At 41.8% G+C, this 22,160-nt stretch overlaps 1 protein-coding gene across 5 annotated transcripts in view; it reads right to left on the minus strand.

The window, feature by feature from the left end:
* Positions 1 to 22,160, minus strand: part of Ctps2 (CTP synthase 2) — a 127,483-nt gene that overhangs the window by 94,527 nt on the left and 10,796 nt on the right. For all 5 annotated transcript variants that reach the window (XM_048440641.3, XM_048440645.3, XM_048440643.3 and 2 more), the window contains exons 2-8: positions 19,286 to 19,490; positions 16,404 to 16,574; positions 13,165 to 13,265; positions 8,240 to 8,356; positions 8,023 to 8,106; positions 6,785 to 6,865; positions 3,226 to 3,377 (exon numbers count right to left, since the gene is read on the minus strand). In XM_048440641.3, coding sequence (XP_048296598.2) covers positions 3,226 to 3,377; positions 6,785 to 6,865; positions 8,023 to 8,106; positions 8,240 to 8,356; positions 13,165 to 13,265; positions 16,404 to 16,574; positions 19,286 to 19,490 — 911 coding nt within the window. The remainder of the gene's footprint in view (positions 1 to 3,225; positions 3,378 to 6,784; positions 6,866 to 8,022; positions 8,107 to 8,239; positions 8,357 to 13,164; positions 13,266 to 16,403; positions 16,575 to 19,285; positions 19,491 to 22,160) is intronic.

Genomic DNA, 22,160 nt, shown 5'->3' on the forward strand with positions numbered 1-22,160 from the left:
AGATCATCCTCAGCCTCACAATGAGTTCAAGGACAGCCTGGGATACATGAGATCATACTTTGAAAATAAAAAATAAGCCAGATGTGGCAGCACACAGGAGGCCAAGGCAGGCAGAGATCACTACAAGTCTGAGGCATCTCTGGTCTACATCTTGACTTCCAAGCTAGTCAGATATACACAGTGACACACTTCCACAAAAACTTACAGATAAAATAAATTAAAAACACAAAAACAAAAACTAAGCTGGGTGGAGGAAAAAACTAAGAGACTAAAAGTAACAGGAAAGGTAAGACGTCCAAGGAAGATTAACAAATAAACTGAGGGAAAGTTGTCATGGTGCGGGAGTCCCCTCTGTGTGCTGTGATTACCATTAATGAACAAAGAAACTGCTTTGGACCTATAGCAAGGCAGAACTTAGGTAGGCAGGGAAAGCTAGGCTGAATGCTGGGAGGAAGAAGGGCAGAGTCAGAGAGATGCAATGGAGCCACAGCCAGAGTCAGTTAGACATGCTGAAACATTGCCGGTAAGCCACTGCCATGTGGTGATACCAGATTAATAAAAATAGGTTGAATTAATATGTAAGTGTTAGCCAATAAGAAGTTAGAGCTAACAGGCCAAGCAGTGTTTTATATAATACAGTTTCTGTGTGATTATTTTGGGTCTAAGCTAGCCGGGTGGCTGGGAACCAAACAAGCGGACTCTCCTCCAACATTATCAAGCCTTTAATGCTATTTAGTTTTATCTTGCTCTGTAGAATTCACAGCTCTGTATGGCCAGAAGTGGTAAAGCACTTGCCTAGCATGCATTAGGCCCTGGGTTCATCCCCCAGTATTACAAAACGATGATGTTGATAATGATTATAATGATGATGATGATGATGAATTCCTAATAACAGAAAGCAAGTTAATCTCAAGCCAAATATAAGAGATGTCACCAGAAGTAGATATTTTGTCCTAAGGTGTGGTCTACCTACTTAGCAGCTGCCAGTATGCAAAAGAGTTGGCTGGGTCTCACTTTTTCTCCACACAAAGCTGAAGGACATGGCTCTGACCCAAAAGAAAGCACACTAAAGACAATTACAGACTCCTCCATCTATTCACTCATGTCCAAACTTCCTTGACAGAAATCACATGGTAATAGATGGGACAGGTGAGCGCACGAGTCAAAAGCCCCACCCAGGGTGGGGCCTGCTGTGCTGGCTGATGTACTAAGTCTATCCCTTATATTCATTTTCCTTTCCAAGATCAACCAAAGGTCCACCTCACATGATTAACACAGCTATCACAGACGTGTGAGGCAGGCTTCTGCTATTACTGTGAGCTCCTAGGAAATGGGAAGCAGAATCTACTTTACAGGCCCACCCATCATGGGCAGGTCCCAAAGTGGGAAAGGGTATCTCATTTCAGCCTGGGGTCCCAGGAAAGGACCATATCCACTTTAACCAGGACTGCTAGTGTCTGAGTGGCAGTGAACCTCCATCATCAGAGCAACTGCTCTGCCTTCTCACTGACTCCTTACATGTTCTACAGACCACAGCGGGGTTGTCCATTACACACTGCAGTTAGCAATAAACCAACAATCCAAAATGATATAGGTACTGTGATCTCCATTTACTTTGAAGACTGAGGTGAACTGAATGGGTCTTCACTAGGCTGGAGATGTAACTCATACATTAAGGCTTGTATGCTTGAAGCCCTGGGTTCAGTCCTTAGAGGGAGGGAAAAAAATTCTCTGGTCATGAAGGCACATGCCCTTAAATTCCTAAGAATCTTATAAACTGAGTGTAGAGGCACACACTTTTAATCCCAGCACTCAGAAGACAGTGGCAGGTAGACCTACGAATTTGAGTCTACCCTGGTCTATAGAACAAGTTCCAGGACAGTCAGGGCTACAAAGAGGAACACTGTCTTGGGAAGAAACAATAAAAAAAGAACTTATAAAAAATGGTCTTGTCAGGCTGGAGAGATGGCTCAGAGGTTAAGAGCACTGGCTGCTCTTCCAGAGGTCCTGAGTTCAATTCCCAGCAACCACATGGTGGCTCACAACCATCTGTAATGAGATCTGGTGCCCTCTTCTGGCCTGCAGGCATATACGGAGACAGAATGTTGTATACATAATAAATAAATAAATCTTTAAAAAAAAAGGTCTTGTCTTTGCTGATACAGTTAAGGATCTGGAGGAAGAAAAGAGTATCAGCTCCTGTAAAGTTGTCCTTTAACTGCTGAGTAAGTGTGCATGTGCACAAAATAAATGAATGTGATTTTTAAATAAGTATTTCTTTTAAGATATGTAAGTACTGGATGGGCACTGTGAATGGTGGTGGACACCTATATACAACCTCAGCAATCTGGAGGTGGAGTAGAAGTTCAAGGCCAGTATGGGCTGCAGGAGACGATCCCAAAACCAAACAAACAAATCACTTCCAGATGGAGGGCTAAATGTAGAGTCAAACTTCCCATTTAAAGGATCTTCTTTAGGAAATGTTAGCCAAATCTTAAATAAAACAAAAACTCTGCAACACTTACAACTATGAACTAGGCTAGGGATATGGCTCAGCAAAGAGCACTTGCCTAACATGCGCAAGTTCTGGCCCCAGGACTGAAAAAAAAAGAAAAAGGTAGAATAAATAAAAAGTAAATTAACATATTAATCAAATGTCCAGAATTAAAAATATTCCTTTGAGCCGGACAGTGGTGACACATACCTTTAATCCCAGCACATAGAAGGCAGAGAGAGGCAGATCTCTATGAGTTCAAGGCCAGCCTGGTCTATATATATATTGGGAATCCAAATCCATTTAACTCATTTGTGTTTAAGTACAGCAAAAACAATGGCTCCAAAAATCTTCAAAGAACACAGAGAAATACTCTAACAACAAATTTAGATATATCCACACAGAACATACACATACAAAAATGTAAATAGGACAGACTGGCCCTTTAAAGTAGGTTTTACTTCCACCTACAAGCCCAAGAATTATTAAAAATTGCATAAAGAGGCCAAGGTGATAGCTCAGTTAGTAGAGAACTTGCCACAAAAGCATGAGAACTCAGTCCAATCCCACATAAAGCCAGAGGCTGTAGAATGTTTATCTGTAATCCTGCAGTCCTAATTTCCTTGCATTTATAAAGACTGAGAAAGTCTGGAAAGAATTGGGAGAAGGTTTTTTTTACAAGTTCTATCTATGTTAAAAAAAATTATACAGAAATAATTCATCTCACATACCTGTCAGTCATGGCTTTCCACTTGTAAAGCAAATTACTTGAACAGTCACTGATGGGCAGGTCCAACCTCTCTTTAAAATATTTAACCACACCTTGCTCCTCCAAAAGAAGAGGCACTCGGTAGATGGAAGAAACATCATGGATACAGACAACCTGATCAATGATAATAAAACATCTTTTTTAATACACCACTGGAATAAGACAAAACTCAAGAAACAGTTTATAGTGAAATAAGAAAATCAAGAAAGCTACGTGTTGGAGAACAGGCCTAATTCCAGCATCCCAGGAAATGAGGCAAGAGGACCATAAATTCAAGACCAGCCTCAGCTGTACAGCAAAATACAACTTCAGAAAGGAAGGGAGGGAAGGAGAGCAAAAGAGAGGGAGGGAGCCATGATGTTTAGTTTTAACTGTCAACTTGATACAATCTACATTCACCTGGGGAGAAGAGTTTCAAATGGTAATTGTCTAAACCAAACTGGCCTTTGAGCATGTCTGTCAGTTTTTTTTAAGACAAAGGTCTCACTATGCAGCCCTGGCTAGCTTTGAAATCACTATGTAGACCAGGGCCGATCCCGAATTCACAGAGACCCACCTGCCTCTGCCTACTGAGTGATGAGATTAAAGACATATGCCACCACATCTGGCTTGGAATTTCTTAATTTCCTGAACTGACATAAAAATATCCAGCCTAAAACTGGGTGGCACTATTCTCTGGATTTTGGCCCTAGACTATATAAAAGAAGAGAAAGTGAGCTAAGCAGTAGGCATGTATATGTATTACCTCATTTCTCTGTGTTCTTGAGTGTGAATGTGATGTGACTAGCTGCTTCAAATTCCTTCAGCCTTAACCTCCCAGAAGACTATAATGTAACTAAGAACCATAAGTTAAAAAAATAAAAAAAAAAACTCTTTCCCCCTAAGCTGGGTATTTTATCACAGGAACAGAAGGGAAACCAAGTCAGCTAGATACATAGCTCATTTGGCAGACTGCCTGCTTAGTATACATGAGGACCTTGGGTTTGACTACCAGCAGCACCACATAAAACCAGGCATGGTGGCACACACCAGTGATCCTAACACTTGAGAAGTAAGGACAGGAAGGACAGACGTTCAAGATCATACTCAGCTACACAGACAGTTCAAAGTTAGCCTAGACTCCATAAAAAAGAACAATTAAAAAAAGAAAGAACTGAGAGCTGGTGAGATGACCCAGCAGGGCACCAATCTGATAACCTGTGTTCCAGTCCCGGAATGGACATGGTAGGAGAACTGGCTCCCCAGGATTGCCTTCTGACCTCCACACTCAGGAATAAACATACACAAGCAATAAATAAATGTTACAAGGTTTTTCTTTTTAAAAAAAAAAGAAGAAAGAAAAGAAAAGAAAGAGGTTGGGAGTTTAGCTCAGTGGTAGTGCAATTGCCTAGTAAGCACAAGGCTCTGGGTTTATTTCTCAGCTCCAAAGGGTAAAAAAAAAGACAAAAAAAGAGAAATGAATGAATTTGGGCTAGAGAGATGGCTAAACACCTAAAAGTATTTGCTGCTCCTTCAGAGGACCTAGGTTTGACTCTCATCACCCACAAGGTAGCTCACAACCTTCACTGTGGTAGTTTGAATAAGAACAGTCCTCATAGGCTTATATATTTGAAAACATAGTTACCAGGGAATGGAACTGTTTAAACGGATTATAAGGATGAGGAGGAGTGGCCATGTTGGAGTGGAGTAGGTGTAGCCTTGTTGGAGTCACTGAGGGTGGACTTTGAAATTTTAAAAGCCCATGCCAAGTCCAGTCTGTTTCTGTTTCTCTCTCTCTCTGCCTATGGATGATGTAGTTCTCAGCTATTGCTCCAGTGCCTGCCTGTATGCTACCATGCTCCCCAACATGATGATAATAGACTAAGCCTTTAAAACTCTAAGGAAGCCCGTAATTTAAATGCTTTATCTTATAAGAATTGCCTTGTTTGACCGGGAGTGGTGGCACATGCCTTTATAAACGCAGCACTCAGGAAGTAGAATCATGGGTATCTCTGTGAGTTTGAGGTCAGCCTGGTCTACAGATCGAGTGCCAGGGCAGGCTCCATAGCTTCTGGGAAACCCTGTCTCAAAAAAACAAAAAGAAAGAAAGGAAGAAAAGAAAAGAAGAGAAGAGAAGAGAAGAGAAGAGAAGAGAAGAGAAGAGAAGAGAAGAGAAGAGAAGAGAAGAGAAGAGAAGAGAAGAACAAAACTGGACCACTAGGGATGAAGAGATAGCTCAGTGGTCAAGAGTACTTATAGCTCTTGCAGGGGATATGAGTTAGATTCCCAGCATCTACATCATACACATTAGATGGCTCAAAACCACCTGTACTCCAGCTCCAGGAGGATCTGACACCCACAACCTCTTTGGGCATGTGTACTCACTTATACGAGCACACACACATACATATAAGCTTAAAACAATAAAGATAAATTTGAGAAATAAAAGAGACTTGGATCAATGCTACAGGTGTTAGACTCCACAACAGACACAGTTGGAACTCTACCCTCTTTCTCTGAGCTCTCAATAGTCCAATGCAAAATCTTCTATCTTCTTCTATTCTGGAAACCAGGTTGTATTTGCTTAATCCACAAGCAAAGCACTGTCTACCAAGAGGAAGGGGACACAAAACAACAGAACCGAAACAAAGTAGCCCAGAACACACATACGCAGAGAGAGAGAAGTCCCTTCTTTTAAAAGCAGTTCAGGCTTGGAAACCTAAAGCAGAGGACTCTCTACCGGCCTACTCCCCAAACACAAATACCCCACCAAGCAGCTGTCGAGAGAACCTAGAGCTCACATGAATGGTTCCTAGCAAGCCTCACCCTGTTCCTGAGCTCCATTCACATCACTCTTTTTTCACACCACTCCTTATAACCTGTAGCCAAGTGCAACCCCTCATACCATAGGCTTATTGGGAACCAGAGCTAGAAAGAAAAAGATCATCTAAATGTCAGAATACCAAGGCTGAAAGTCCTACAGAACAAAAGGCTAGAGCCCAAATTATGGTAATTTATGGAGTAATGAAACCAGCTGGGCCACCTACATTATCATAAAACACAGCATGAATGTCAGTATACTTGCGTGGTTTAAGGTGTGTTAAGCTATAAAAGGTACAGAAGAAAACTGAACGAAGCAGTAAGTATCCTGTCAAAACACAGGATAAAAAAAAATGCTAAAGAAACAGCACACAGTTCTCTTACTAGAAGCTTCACTGAGCTAAAATGCCCACCCTGAGCTTAAAGTGGTGGCTCATGACTATGTTCTCAGCACGTGGGATGTTGGCGAATCAGGAATTCAAGGTCAGCCTGGGCTACGTGAGACCTGTGGCTCAACAAGTAAAAGTACTTGTCACATATCCTCACAACTTGATTTTGATAGGGAAAACCAACCTAAAGGTAGAAGAGAATGAATCCCATCCACAAAACTGTCCTCTGATCTCTACACATAGATCATGGCAGAAGCGCACACATGGGTGCGCTCACACACACATGCACGCACACACACACAAATTTAAATATAAAAAACATTAAGCACCAACCTGCTCAGGGCTCACATGACAAAACATAGAAATCTTCTCCTTCACAGACATCTCAATAGGTTTTGAACTACGGCAGACAATCTGTGAAAGCCAGTTATGCATGGATCAATAAATGAAAACAGGGGTGATCAAATTACCCAATTCATTGTCAGAAAATCCTTTTATTCTTTTTTTTTTTTACAAGACTAGACCAAGTATGCACTTATTCACTTTGGGCATTCCTCTGTAGCATGAGAAATTGGTCTGGCCACTAGCATAAGCATGTCTCACTAAGTTCAACAGAAATCTACCAGGAAGAACTCAAAATATCAAAATGTCTCTGGTGAAGAGTTAAAAGCTCTACAGGGCTGTCCCATGAACTAGAAGAGGAGGTAGATCAGAAGTTAACAAACTTTCACTAAAGGGTCCCACAGGAAACATTTTAGCTTTCCGGGTAAGGCACTCAGGGTCCAGCTTTAGACTGTGCCAAAACACAGACTATTTATTTACATAGACTATATGTAAGTAAACAACTGTGTGTCCATAAATTTTTATTTATAAAAATAGGCAGCTGTGCCAGGCAATAGTGGTACACATCTTTAATCCCAGCACTCAGGAGGCAGAGACAGCAGGATTTCTGTGAGTTCGAGGTCAGTCTGGTCTGCAAATCAAGTTCCAGGACAGCCAGAGCTCTTACACAGAAAAATACTGTTCTGAAAAAAAACAAAAAGAAGGCAGCAGCTTTGTGGACTCCTAATTCACCCTCCTCCCACACACGCACACAAGATGCTGGCTGTAACTGGATAATCTGATATAGGAACACACGAATGCCTCTTGGACTAAAGCTCAGAGCAAAGATAGCCAGTCGTTGAAGGGACACAGGAAAATCCCAAGGTTTGACATTCACTCTGAAGGAGCCAGGAACCTTACAAATGGCAGAGCATTGTATCTTGTCTGCTATAAATGGAACCAAATTAAGGATAAAGAAATATTATTTTCCTGGATGCCAGACACAAAACGGTTTATAGTCATAAGAACCATTTGAGAGGGACAAATGACTCAGATGTTAAGTTAAAGATGAAGGGACTGGGGTGTAGTTTAAAGGTAAAGCACATGCTTAGTGTGTGCTCTAGGTTCCATCCCCAGCACCAACACCCAAAAAGGAAATAAACCACTGTTAGTGGCTGTTATAGCCTGTGACATGGAGGTCCTACTCCAAAAGACCTTAGCGACAAACTTACCCACTGTACTTAACTCACCAGATCTGGAGACAAGCCCAACCCCCTCAGCGAACGGACACTGTTTTGTGTGGGTTTGGTTTTTTGTTCTCCAGTAGCACAGGGCTAAAAAGAAATGAGTTCCCATCAGAACAACTGGACAAATTTATGGCTCTTGAATTTCAAACGTAGGTCACATAAAATATCAGTGCAAAACTGATCCAAGTTACTATCCGCATACTTATGTAGAAAAACCCACCTGTGGTACAAGGCTGACATGAATATTACAGAAATTTTCCTTTTTGGCTTTGAACTGGAATTGTCGGAATGCTTCCACAAATGCCATTCCTTCAATGTCTCCAACAGTGCCTCCCAGCTGAGGGTGGAAGACAAAAATAAGGCACAAGTGACCAAACATCTTCCACAGCACACAAACCAATGGAATTTTCTTGCTTTCTTAAGTAACTTTTCTTTAGAGACAGAGTCTGACCGTATAGTCCTGGCTGACCTGGAACTCCCTATATATAGACCAGGATGGCTCTGAAGTCAGAGATCTGCCTACCTCTGCCTCCCCAGTGCTGGAATTAAAGGCATATACCACAACGACCAGATAAATTAAGTAACTAATTACTTTTGGAAGAGTTTCATACTGTAGCCCAGGGTGGCCTGGACTTCTACATAGATAGCCCAGGCTGGCCTGGATCATGTACCATGAATCACCACACTTGGTTTAGAAATAATTTTGTTGTATTTTGTTTAGTTTTTATTTTCTGAGACAGGGTTTCTCTGGGTAGCTCTGGTTGTCCTGAAGCTCTTTTCTCTATAAACCAGACTGGCCTGTAACTTGGAGATCTGCTTGCCTCTGCCACCCGAGAGTTGGTTTTAAATGTGTGAGTCACTATCCCCAGCTTTAGACATAATTTTAATAGTCTGAGGATAAGAATCGAAGTTTAATACGTTTTTCACAAGAACAGAAGTCTATAAGTGCTTAAAATCATTAAATTATACAGCTGGAATGAATGAAGTTTTGTGATATTAAACTTCAATAAAACTATTAATAAAAAAAAGCCTGGTCTGGTAAAAAAAAAAAACACACACACATCTGTAATCCCAGCACTGGGGAAACTGAGGAAGGAGTATCACAAGTTCAAGACTAGCCTAGGGTACATATATCCTATCTCAAAAAAATCCAGGCCTGGTGACAAAAAGAAGCAGAGGCAGAAGGATTGTCTTTAGTTTGAGGCCTGCCTGGGCTAAATAGTGATTTCTGCGTCATCTTGGGTTACAGTGAAAATCAGTTTCAAAAGAAAAGAGAAAGAGAAAGAGGGCTGGGGAGATGGCTCAGTGATTAAAAGCACTGGCTGCTCTTCCAAAGGGCATGGGTTCAACTCCCAGCATCCACACTTCAGCTCACAAACATCTACAACTCCAGTCCTAGGGACTGCTCCCTTCTGTCCCCAGAGGGAGGGAGGGAGGGAGGGAGAGAGAGGGGAGGAAAAGAAAAGGTGGCCATGATGGCAGCAGTAGGAGGAAGAAGGCATGAGGTGTAATCTCATCAGTGCTTAGGAGGCTGATTGAAGTTGAAATATTGCTGCAAATTCAAGGCCAACCTGGATTACATACTAAAGTCAAGGTTATCTTGAAATACTTGGAGAAACACTGTCTCAAATACAAACAGGGACAGTGGCTCAGTCAATACTGACTGCCAGGCAAGCATGAGGACACGAGTTAGGATTCACAGCAAATGTAAAAAGCTGTGCACAGTAGTGTCTGTAACCCCAGCACAGTGCATGTCTGTGACCTCACCCCAGAAGGTGGGAACAGAGACAGGCATATTTGGCCAGCCAGTCTAGCCAAATCATTGAGCTACAGGTCCGTGAGACCTTGTCTCAAACAATAAGGTAATGGGCTACTGAGGAAGATAACCAGTCTTGACCCCGGCTTCCACAGGTATTTGAATGCATATGCACACACGTGTATGCACATATGTACATACATATAGCACAGATGCACACAAAAAATAAGTATAATTTAAAAGACAGACCAGGCACGGTAACTATCACCTTCAATCTCAGGGCTCAGGATAGAAGTTGGTGAGGCAGGTGGATCTCTGTGAGTTCAAGGTCAGCATACCAGTTCCAGGCTAGCCAAGGCTACATTGCATGTTCCTGTCTGGAAACAAAAAGAAAGAAAGAAAAGTCTGTACTTAAACCAAACCATATGGGAATGTCTTAGAGGATTTTGTCCTTTGTTTTTTTTGTGTTGCTGGGACATAATCCAGGTCTCACATATGTTAAGCAAGTGCTCCACTGCTGAGCTATATGCCCTTAGCCCCCTTCTGGTTTTATTTTGTTGTTTGTTAGTGTGTTTTTCGTTTTGTTTTGTTTTTGAGACAGCGTTTCTTTGTGTTGCCCTGGATGTCACAGTACTAACTCTGTAGATCAATCTGGCCTCGAACTCACAGAGATCCACCTGCCTCTGCTTCCTGAGTACTAGGATTAAAGGCCTGTACCACCACCACCTGGCTTATTAATGTGAGTAGTTTTTTTGTTTTTTGTTTTTGCGGGGGAGGTAGTTTTTTGGGACAGAGTCTGACTCTGTAGCTCAGACTGGATTGGAGCTCCATATGTAGCCCAGGCTAGCTTCAAACTCCTTCCCCAGTCTCTGGAGTGCTGGATTGCAGGACCCCAAACTCAGCTTCATCTTGTGCTTTTTGAAGGGGATCCTATAAATTATCACTGGAATATAAGGAAAAGGACCAAGACTCTAAATCTTATCTGTTCCTGCCCTCATGTGGTCTATTGTGGCACTGCATCCTCTTAACCCATCTGGAAATTCCTATTATCACTGTGTTCAGAACCCTTGAGATAATATTTTCTTATTGTAAGTTTGTATTTATTAAACTTAAAACTCCAAAATTGATAATCCATAAGTTTTAAATAACTTGCATTATAATTTATTGCTATAGTTATTCTATTTTATTATTCTCAATCTTTTATTATATTCAACTTATAAGTTAAAATATTACAAGGTCAGAAGTAGTGACGTACTACTATAATTCTAGCACTTGGGAAGCTGAGGCACAAGGACTGCTCTGAGTTATAGGCCAGCACAGGCTACATAATTAATCCCAGGTTAGCCTGGACTATAGAGTGAAACCTTGTCTCAAAAAAGTCAAACACAAACAAAAACTTGATCACAAGTATAAATGTTTAAAAAAAACATACACTAGCACTTGGTACTATATATGGTCTTGGACAAAAACAAAGAAGTGAAAAGTTAGCTGCAAGGGAGGACTCCATGATGCAGCTTCCAAGAGGTCATTTTCCATAACTAGGTGGGAAATTTATGCTGTTTTGGTGTTATCCAGCCTTCTTTAAGTAGTCCCTCACCTGTAATTTTTGTTGCTATTGCTTTTTTAGACAGGGTCCTACCATATAGCCCTGACTGGCCTGAAACTCTCTACATAGACCATGCTGGCCTCGACCTCACAGAAATCTGCCAGCCTCTGTCTCCTGAGTGCTGGGATTAAAGGTGTGGATCACCATGCCTGGCTTCTATTTTAACTCACCTCTGCTTTCTAAGCAGGATTGATAAACTCACCGATTCATAAAATAATAACAAAAAACTTAGAACGGCATAGAGTCCGAAGCTCTGAATCCAACCCCAGTACCACATAAAACTGGATATAGTGATGCATGCTTGTAATCTCAGCACTTGGAAGGTAGAGGCAGAAGGCTCAGAAATTCATGGTCATTCTAGGCTACATAGTGGAGTTTAAGGCCAGGGGTATATGAGACTGTCTTTTATAAATATTTTTTAAAAAGGAAACACTGGGGCTAAGGAGATGGCTCAGTGGTGAAGTACTTACTGTGTAAGTCTTGACAACCTGAGTTCAGACCCCCAGAACCCACATGAAAACCAGCTATAGTAGCACAAGTGTCTGTAATTATAATGTAGGCCTGCCAAGATGTGGGATGTGGAGGCAGGAGGATCATCAGAAGCTCATAAGCCAGCTAGCCTGGTATGCAAAGGAGTGAGTAGTAGAGACCCTGTCTCAAACAAGGTGGATGTGGAAGCCGAGGACCAACACTCAAGGTTGTCCTCTGACATCCACATGAGCACTAGGGGACACACACACACACACACACACACACACACCCGCATGCATTTTCATTTTTAAGAGGCAGTACTTCCTTGATATAAATCAGGAAGGAGGGGGCTGCGGAGGTGGCTCAGGGGTTAAGAGCACTGACTGCTGCTCTTCTAGAGATCTTGAGATCAATTCCCAGCAACCACATGGTGGCTCACAGCCATCTGTAATGAGATCTGGTGCCCTCTTCTGGCCTGCAGGCACACATGGAGGCAGAATGTTGCATACACAATAAATAAACAAATAAATCTTTAAAAAAAAGAGTTCTAAAAAAAATCAGAAAGGAAGGAACGCCCAGGTAGAAAACAGTCTGCATAACATACTACATTCTATAGACAATAAAGGAATGGAAGAAAAGTCAAGGCAGTCAACAAGTGCTAAATTCAAATGCTGCTCTTGAGTGGTTGACATCACCTCCCACCTTCACCATCTGACTTTTCCAACCCAATCTCTACTTTCCACAGCACTCTGCAAATACTTCTCCAATACTAGAAATTAAAATACATGCTGGGATAGGAATGTAGCTCAGTTGGTAGGATACATGCCTAGCACACATGAAATCCTGGATCCCATCCCCAGCATGGCATAAACCAGGAGGAATGGTACATGCCTGGAATCTTAGCACTTGGCAGAAGATCAGGAGTTCAAAGGCTTTATTGGCTATATATCAGGTTCAAGGCCAACCTGGGTTACCTAAGACCCTGTTGTCAAATAAACAAAATCATACAGTTCATTTGTATGAATAGTGGGTCTATAGGCTCCTCAGGGACAGAAGAAACTAGCCATTCCAGGCTCCAACCCCAACACTTACTACATTACTCACCTGTCTGCACACACAGACCACTGCGTACTCACCCCCAGAGGATGTGTGATTATCTGTTTAATAACTGACTCGTGACCATCTCTGTTGTTCCCTGCTGGAACCCCACCCCCAGCCTAATTTACCATACCAAGGAGAGGAGAGTGAATGAAAACTGGATGCTTAAAGACCCAGCAAGGCAGTAGCTTATGAAGAAAAGTTCCATGCTTGCCTCAATAACGCATATCTGGGGATCTTCCTTATTACTATCCACGGACACCTTGGCTTGATTCATGACCCACTCCTGGATAGCATCAGTAATATGGGGGACAACTGCAGAAAAAGGGGAAAAAAACAACACAGCAGGTTACTTCATGCTCATGAGAAAGGAAGTATATGGACTTCCCAAATGGTGTGAAAGCCACCAGGCAAATGAGACCAGCTGGAGATCTTATGTCATTGTCTCCACCACTGGAACCAGGATGGACTGAAGAATTTAAGGCCACTCATTCCCATGATAGACCTTTGCTCTTGAAGTAGACCAGAGAACAAGATCGCTGATGCAGACAAGAAAACCCTAGTCTGGAGAGGTGGCTCAGCAGTTGTACTTGCTTCTTTCCCAGAGAACCTGAGTTCGCTTCCTAGCACCAACATCTGGAGGCTTATAACTGCCTGTAACTCTAGCTCCAGGGAATCCAACACCCTCTTCTGGCTTTCAAGGGCACTCACACACACACATGGCATACATGTACACACACACACACACACACACACACACACACACACACAAACAAATAAATCTTTAAAAAAAAAAACTTAGGAACCACCTATCACGCCATCTGAGACTGGGTAAGGAAGGCTAAGTCAGGTGCGAATATCCACAGGATATACAGCTATACGGGAGTGGGACCTAAGTACCCTGGAGGTAATAGCAGCCAATGGAGCGGTCTACTTCAAGGGTGTAGATAAAATCCACCCATTCACCAGGGATCCAGCACAGAGATGTCAAAATCCAATTGGATATTATTTTTGCTTTCTATGGCTTCTGCAATAAATTACCATAAAATAAACTTGTTTTTTTATTTTGTTTTGATTTGTTTTTGAAACAAGGTCTCCCTGTGTAGTCATGAGTGGCCTGAAATTTGCTATGTAGACCAGGCTGTACTCAAAAACGTGTGGCAAGTTCTGCACCACTATGCCCAGCCAAAAATACCATAAATTGAATTGTTTTCTTCCTTTTTTAAATTTTACTTCTTTTATGTGTATGACTGTTTTTCCTGCATATATGTATGTCCGTCATGCCTGGTGCCTTTGGAGGATAGAGGAGGACACTGGATCCCCTGGAACTGGGGATAGACACAGTTATTATCCACCCTGTGGGTGCTGCAAACTAAACTAGGGTGCTCTGCAAGCAGTACTCTTAATTCCTGAGCAACCTCTCCAGCTCCCAATGATTTTCTTTTTGAGGCAATGGCTCATATAGCTCAGGCTGGCCTAAAATCTGCTTTGTAGGTAAAGACGACTTTGAACTTTTCCTGTCTCTGCCTTTCAAATGCTGGGATTACAAGTGTGCACACAGTTCATGAACTGAATAGTTTAAAACAATAATAATTATTGACGAGATGACTCTGTGAGTAAGGGTGATTGCCACTAAGCCTGAAGACCAGAGTTCCAGTCCCAGACCCCACACAGTGGAACAAGAGAACTAAGTCCTGCACTTGTCCTCTGAGTTCCACATGTGCACTATGGCATGCAAGAATCCACAAAGACGTATAGACCTATACCTACAGAATAAAAATAAATATAATAAAATAATAGCAACAAGGCCAGGTATAAGCCAGCACTCAGGAGACTGGGGCAAAATGATTGCCATGAGTTTAAAGCCATTCAAAGTAAATTCCAGACCAGTCTTTAAAAAAAAAAAAAGCCATGTGGTGGTGGCACACATCTTTAATCCCAGCACTTGGGAGGCAGAGGCAGGCAGATCTCGGTGAGTTCAGGGTCAGCCTGGTCTACAGAACAAGTTCCAGGACAGCCAGGGCTACACAAAGAAACTCTGACTCAAAAAACAAAAACAAAAGCTGGGTGGTAGGGGGCTGGAGAGATGGCTCAGAGGTTAAGAGCATTGCCTCTCTTCCAAAGGTCCTGAGTTCAATTCCCAGCAACCACATGGTGGCTCACAACCATCTGTAATGAGATCTGGTGCACTCTTCTGGCCTGCAGGCATACACACAGACAGAATATTGTATACATAATAAATAAATAAGTAAATATTTTTTTAAAAAAAAAGCTGGGTGGTAGTGGCATACACCTTTAATCCCAGCAGAAAAACACTGTGGGCTGATTTGAATGTTCCTCGCAGTCTTAGACATTTGAATACATGGTCCCTAGTTGGTGGTACCTAAGAAGTGGGGGAAGCATGTCACTGGAGGTGGGCTTTGTGAGTTTAAAAGCCTCATACCATTTCCAGTATGCTCTCTGTGCTTCTTGATTGTTGTTCAGGGTGTGAGCTCTCAGTTTGCTACTCCAGCAGCCATGCCTACCTACTGCTTTGTGTCCCCCATCACATGTGATGGCAATGGACTCTGGAACCATAAGCCCAAATGTACTATTCAATAAGGTGCCTTGATCATGTTTTTATCACAGCAATAGAAAAGTGACTAATGGGGCTGGAGAGATGACTAAGCAGTTAAAAGCACCAGCTCTTCTTCCAGAGGACCTGAGTTCAATTCCCAGCACCCACAAAGCAGCTCATCACTATCGGTAACTCTAGCTCCAGAGGTTCTAACACCTTCACACAGAGACACATGCAGGCAAAACACTAACAGATAAAATAAAAATAAATATTTTTTTTAGAAATTCTCCATTTGATCAGGAAAAATCTACTTTATTTAAAAAATAAAATGAATAAAGAAAGAAAAGTGACTAATACACAGAGGCAGGCGAATCTCTATGAGTTCAAAGCCAGCCTGGTCTACAGAGCTAGTTCCAGGCAAGCCAGATCTACACAGTGAGACTCTGTCTCAAAATCAACAAAAATAAATAAAATCAGGACCTGGGGGTATAGCTCAGCTAGGGTTCTTGCCTAGCCTGCACAAAACACTGGATCTAATCCAAAACACCACATAAGCTGCTGTAGTAGTACATGCCTCCAGCACTTAAGGAGGTGGAGGCTGGACGATCATCACATTCAAGGTCATCCCTGGCTACACAGTAACTTAAAGGCCAGCCTGGGCTCCATGAGACCCTGTCTCAAAAAAGAAAATTAAAATTAAAAATATTATCTAGTAATAAAAACTGCTAAAAAGTATATTCAGGAACATTGGCAAGGGGCCCTCTTTACATTTCTGAGTAAAAAAGAAAAGAAAGCTGAGATTTCAGGGCCCACAACCTTCTCATTTCTGTTAAAAACAAAGTTTCCTCTGAATGATGCTTAGCACACAGGGTCCATAATGTTATATAGTAAAATACCTTGAACAGTCTCCCCCAGGAAATCACCACGCCTCTCCTTATTAATCACATGCTGATATATCTTCCCAGTGGTGATGTTGTTGTCCTTATAAAGATTAATGTCCAAGAATCTTTCATAATTTCCCAGGTCCAAATCAACTTCTCCACCATCATTTAAAACAAACACTTCACCTATGATCAAAATACAATGGAAAAATTAAAACCTACTTTGAACAGATTATTTTTCAGTCAGGAAAGAAAACTCATACCTATAATCCCAGAATTTGTGACACTTCATACACACACACACATACAACACACACGTGCATGTGCATGCTTGCACACACCCACATGTGTATCAAAAGTTTGCAAAACACCCTTATTTTTCGAATTGGAAAGAGTCATCTACCAGTTTATTTTTAGAAATTAATTCTAAAGACTGGACCATCAAAAGAGAAAGAGGGGGGAAGGAAGGAAGGAAAGAAGGAAGGAAGGAAGGAGGGAAGGAAGGAAGGAAGGAAGGAAGGAAGGCAGGCAGGCAGGCAGGCAGGCAGGCAGGCAGGCAGGCAGGCAGGCAGGCAGGCAGGCTCTTTGGGTATGGGAGTACCAGCCTATAGTTCCAGATACGGGGAAGAGTGAGTTAAAGAGATTGCTTGAGCCTAGTAGTTGGAAGCAAACAACTCACCTCCAAAAAGGGAGGGGGAAAAAAGTAAAACTAATGCAAGATTTTATGCTACAAAACAGGACAGAAGATACCCTGAGAGTTAAGGATTGAGAACAAGTGACACAAAAGGGATTTCACTGTTTTCCTTTGTAATATTTTATTATCATTGTGCGTGTGCATGATGGAGTGGGGGCTCCTGTGCCAAGGCTCACATGTGAAGTCACAGGACAATTTTATGAAGTTGATTGTCTCCTTCTACCGTATGATGGGTTCTGAGGAACAGTAGGGTCATTAGGTTTGTAGTGTTGGGCAGCAAGTCACTTTACCCACTGAGCCATTTGGCCAGCCCCACAAAGGTGATTTTTGTTCTGTGATCAAGGCTGGTTACACAATAAGTTCATTTAGATAAAATTCATCATCAAAGCTGTACATTTAAGATTTATGCACTTTTCTGCTTGCATGTAAAAAAGGTTTGAGGGCCTAAGAGATGGATCAGCAAGTAGGGGTGCTTGCTGCCAAACCTAACAATCTGAATTCAAACCTCACACACACACACACACACACACACACACACACACACTAATAAAAATACAAGAAAATACCAAAAAATTAAAGCCTTTTATTTGGGTATGTGATGTACGTATGTGTTCCTGTGGATATTTGGGAATGTGGATGCAAGTGTCCAAATATGTGTGTACATATGGAGGCCAGGGTGTCTTTTTCAATTGCTCTGCACCTCAACTGGTCTCCCACTGAAACTGGAAAACATTCATTCTACTAAGATCCATTTTTCTCTGCCTCAACAGTGCTGGAGTTTCAGAAGTTCAACACCACACTTTTAGATGGGTGCTTGGGATACAAACTCACTTCTCGACAGTTATGTGGCATCTTGGTTTTGTTTTACTTAGATAGGGTCCTAAGTAGCCCATGCTTGCCTTGAAGTTGTAGTTGTTATCAGACGTGGGGGGGGGGGTCTCATGTAGCCCAAGCTGGCCTCTAACTGACTATGTAGCTGACTAAACTTGGCCTTGATTCCCTCCCTGAAGCCCCATTCTTCCATTCTCATCTCTCAAATTATGAGATTATAGACATGTGTTACCAAACCTGGTATTAGTGATTTTTTAAAAATAACTAATTTATACTTATCAAAATGCCTGGTTGTGGTGACTTACACCTATAATCCCAGAACTCAGGAAGTTGAGATGGGAGGAAAGCTATGAATCTGAGGTCTGCCTGAACTAGAGTGGATTTCAGGTAAGCCTGGGCTATAGTATGATCAAAAAAAAAAATATGTCAGGGCCAGGGAGATGTCACAGTGTGTTTGTGTAGCAACAAACCTAAGGACATAGTTCAGATTCCCAGCACCCGTGTCAATGCCAGGTAGGCACAACATCCTGCCTATGATCCTAACACTCTAGCACTCAGCACTTGGGACACAGAGACAGGAGATCCCTGCAGAAGTTGGCTAGCTAGACTAGCCAGACCCTCTGGGTTCAAATGAGGGGTTCCACCTCACAATATAAGGTGGAAAGTAATCAAAGAAGACACCAGAGATCAACCTCTTTCCTCCACATCTATGCACAATCTCAAGCAATCTCAATCTCTCTCTCTCTCTCTCTCTCTCTCGCTCTCGCTCTCGCTCTCGCTCTCTCTCACACACACACACACTATTTAACCACAGATGCACCCATGCACTCATGTATGCATGTATGCATACCCACCAAACATGTCAATATTAATAACAGTTACTCCAGCAGGGGAAATGTTAAGAGAAATATATTTTGTGATAAAAATAAAACAAGATACAGTCCATAGAAAGTGGTACATCTCCATAAGACTTGACTATGTGGAATGTCATCGGTGATCTGAAACATGAATCAAAAGCCTTAAGAACTTTCACACATTTCTAAGGAACGATCCAGCAAGTCTACTTTTGGAAGCCTATACTAGAGAAATGACCCAAAACACAAGACAAGAGGATGGAGAGATGGCTCAGCAATTAAGAGTATTTGTTGCTCTTAGAGAGAACCAGAGTTCAGGTCCCAGAGCAGCCATGTCAGGTAGCTCACATCCACCTGTAACTCCAGCTCCAGGGGACCTTTCTCTTCCAACCTCTGTAGGCACCTGCATACATACGGCATCTACAGACACCTATGCACGTAAATAAATATTTAAACACACACAAGAAACCACTGTGAATTACTTTAGCACTTTAAAAAGAAAATATTCCTTTTCATACCATGTTCATAAGGTGAGAAAGTCCCAGCATCGATGTTAATATAGGGGTCGATTTTGATGGCAGTAACTCGGAGTCCACATGACTTGAGAATGGTCCCAATACTGCTGGCGATGATCCCTTTACCAATGCCTGAGATGACCCCACCAGTAACCAGGATATACTTCATTGGCGGGCAAATGGGTGGCTGCCAATACCCAAATGCAATCTGAAAAACAAGCAAATTAAGAATCAGATTTGAGCTAGTGGCTCTTTAATCCCAGCACTTGGGAAACAGAGGCACCCCTGTGAGTTCGAGAGATAGCCTGGTCTACAGAATGAATTCCAGGAGAGCAAGGACTACAAACAGAGAAACCTGTCTTGGAAAACAAGCAAACAAACAAAAAGTCAGATCTGAAAAAATAATGGGCAAGGTAGCCAATGCCTATAATCCCAGTACTCCGAAGACTGAAGCAGGAAGACAGTTCGGAGTTCAAACACAGATTGGGCTACATGAGTTGCACACCCAACTATGCTAAAGAGTAAGACACAGTCTCAACAACAACATAGTTAGGATGGAGGCTCAGTCCTTTAGTCCCAGCACTCAGGAGGCAAAACAGATATCCATAAGATCAAGGCCAGCCTGATCTACATAGCAAGTTCCACACCAGTTGTAGCTACAGAGTGAAACCCTGTCTCAAAGAAGAAAAAAGAAAAACTAAAGAGGCCAAGGCAGGATCGCCAAGACTTTGAGTTTAATATGGGCTACACAGCAAGTACTAGGCCAGTGCTACATAGCAAGACTCTGTCTTAAACAAAACCAAAAAGCATATGAATAAATAAGAGTCCAAGACAGGCATGGTAGTTTACACCTAACCTGTACTCTCAGGAGACTGACACAGAAGGATCACTGAGAGTTCTAGGCCAACATTGGCTACAGTGTCTCATATAAAGTAAAAAAAAAAAAAAATCCTAAGAAAAAAGAAATTAAAAGGTCACTGAGTAGAAACCTTCTTTCATCAGTAGAGAGCATATCAAACAAAATACATATATATTCCAAAAGTATATAGCTTTTTTTTCTGTCTAAATGTTCAAACCTTTGGAAACCAGTTTTTTGGGTTTTGATTTTTCTTTGAGAAAGGGCTTCACTGTCTATAGTAAACTTTCCTGGAACTCATGATTGTCCTTATCAATTTACTGAGTCCTGGAATCACAGGTGCACACCACCACATCCAGTTTGGTGCTGTTGGGGTGGAGCAGGTGTACTTGCTGCTGTTGCTACGGCTGCTCCTGTTGTTTCCAGGACACGGTCTCATATAGCCCAAGCCGGCCTCCAATTCCCTATGTAGCTAAGGCTGGCCTTCATCCCCTAACCTTCCTGCTTCCACCTCCCACATTCTAGGACTACAGACAAAGTATTATTTTGTAGGCTTCTTTTCTTTTCATTATTTTTCCAGTTAGCATACAAAGTAATGGGTTTTTGTTGTGACATTTTCATACACATGTATGATTACACTGTTTCTTTTTAAAAGTTTTATTATTTTACACATATGGTTATTTCACCTGCATATATATACATATACATATATATATATGTATATATATATATATATATATATACCATGTGCATGTCTGGTGCCTGCAAATGCCTGGAACTGGAGTTACAGACAGTTGTGAACTACCATGTAGGTGCTGGGAACTGAACCCAGGTCCTCTGGAAGAGCGGCCAGTGCTCTTAACTACTAAGTCATCTCTCCAGCTCTCACACTTTTATTCATATTTGCCAACTACCACCCTCCCTTGATTTTGTGGCTTTTATTCCTACCACCAGACAGCAAACTAAGGCTATTTCATACCAGGAAAGCAGCTGCCTCTGTTCCCTTGACTTTCCATTCACTTCGATTCTGAACTGTACTTAGTTTTTGCATGACAAACTACATTTCCCTAAGATTTAGAAGCATAGGAAAATGTTTCCAGGTTGTGCAAACTGTATGTAAGCAAGGCAATTACACTTTCTTTTATCTGGAAAATGGAATCAAAGTATCAATCGTTTTAAATATGTTTTGACACACAAAAAAAAATGAGCTCTCATCTCAGAAAGGCAAGATGTATACCTGTAATCCCAGTACATGGGACGTTGAAGTAGGAAGATCAGGAATTCAAGGCTAGCATGGACTACATGAGACTGTATTAAATGAAAAGAAATAACTTTGTTGCATGGGGGCAAATTGATATATAATGTAAATATAATGGAGGCTCATCTATGTTTTTTCATGTTAAGAGGAAAATCTTAATTGTCCATTTCCTAATTCAGTCAAAAATAAATCACCATGCTAGTATATCTAGGTGAGTGAATTGTGGACAATTGTTAGTTCTCTATATATTAAAAACAACATATCCCCTCTCTTTTTTGCATGTGCTTCTGTGTGCACACCCATGTATTCCTATCAATGGAGATGCATATGGAGGCCAGGGGACAACTTCAGATGTATTTTCATTTGAGACATGGGTCTCTCATTGGCCTAGTACTCACCTATTAGGCTAGGCTGGCTGTCCAGTGAGCCCCATAGAACTTCCTATCTCCATCCTCCCAGAACTAGAATTACAGACATGGGTCAATATGCTCAGACTTTTTATATGGGTTCTGGGGATCAAACTTATATCCTCGTGTTTTCGAGGCAAGAACCAATTAGACCCTCTCCCTAGCTCTGAAAGTTCTACATAGTGAGATCAGAGGACAACTTCCAGGTGTTAATTCTCTCCTCTCACTCTGTTTTGAGGCATGGCCTATGCCACGACACCCAGAAAAAAAAATTATTACAGATTTAGTTTTGCAGGTTTTTTTAGTACTGAGGATTGAATGCAAGGCCTCACACATGCTAGGCAAGCATTTCGGTAC

Source organism: Myodes glareolus, chromosome X (genome assembly GCF_982192425.1).
Source record: "Myodes glareolus chromosome X, mMyoGla1.1, whole genome shotgun sequence".
Taxonomy (NCBI): Eukaryota; Metazoa; Chordata; class Mammalia; order Rodentia; family Cricetidae; genus Myodes; species Myodes glareolus.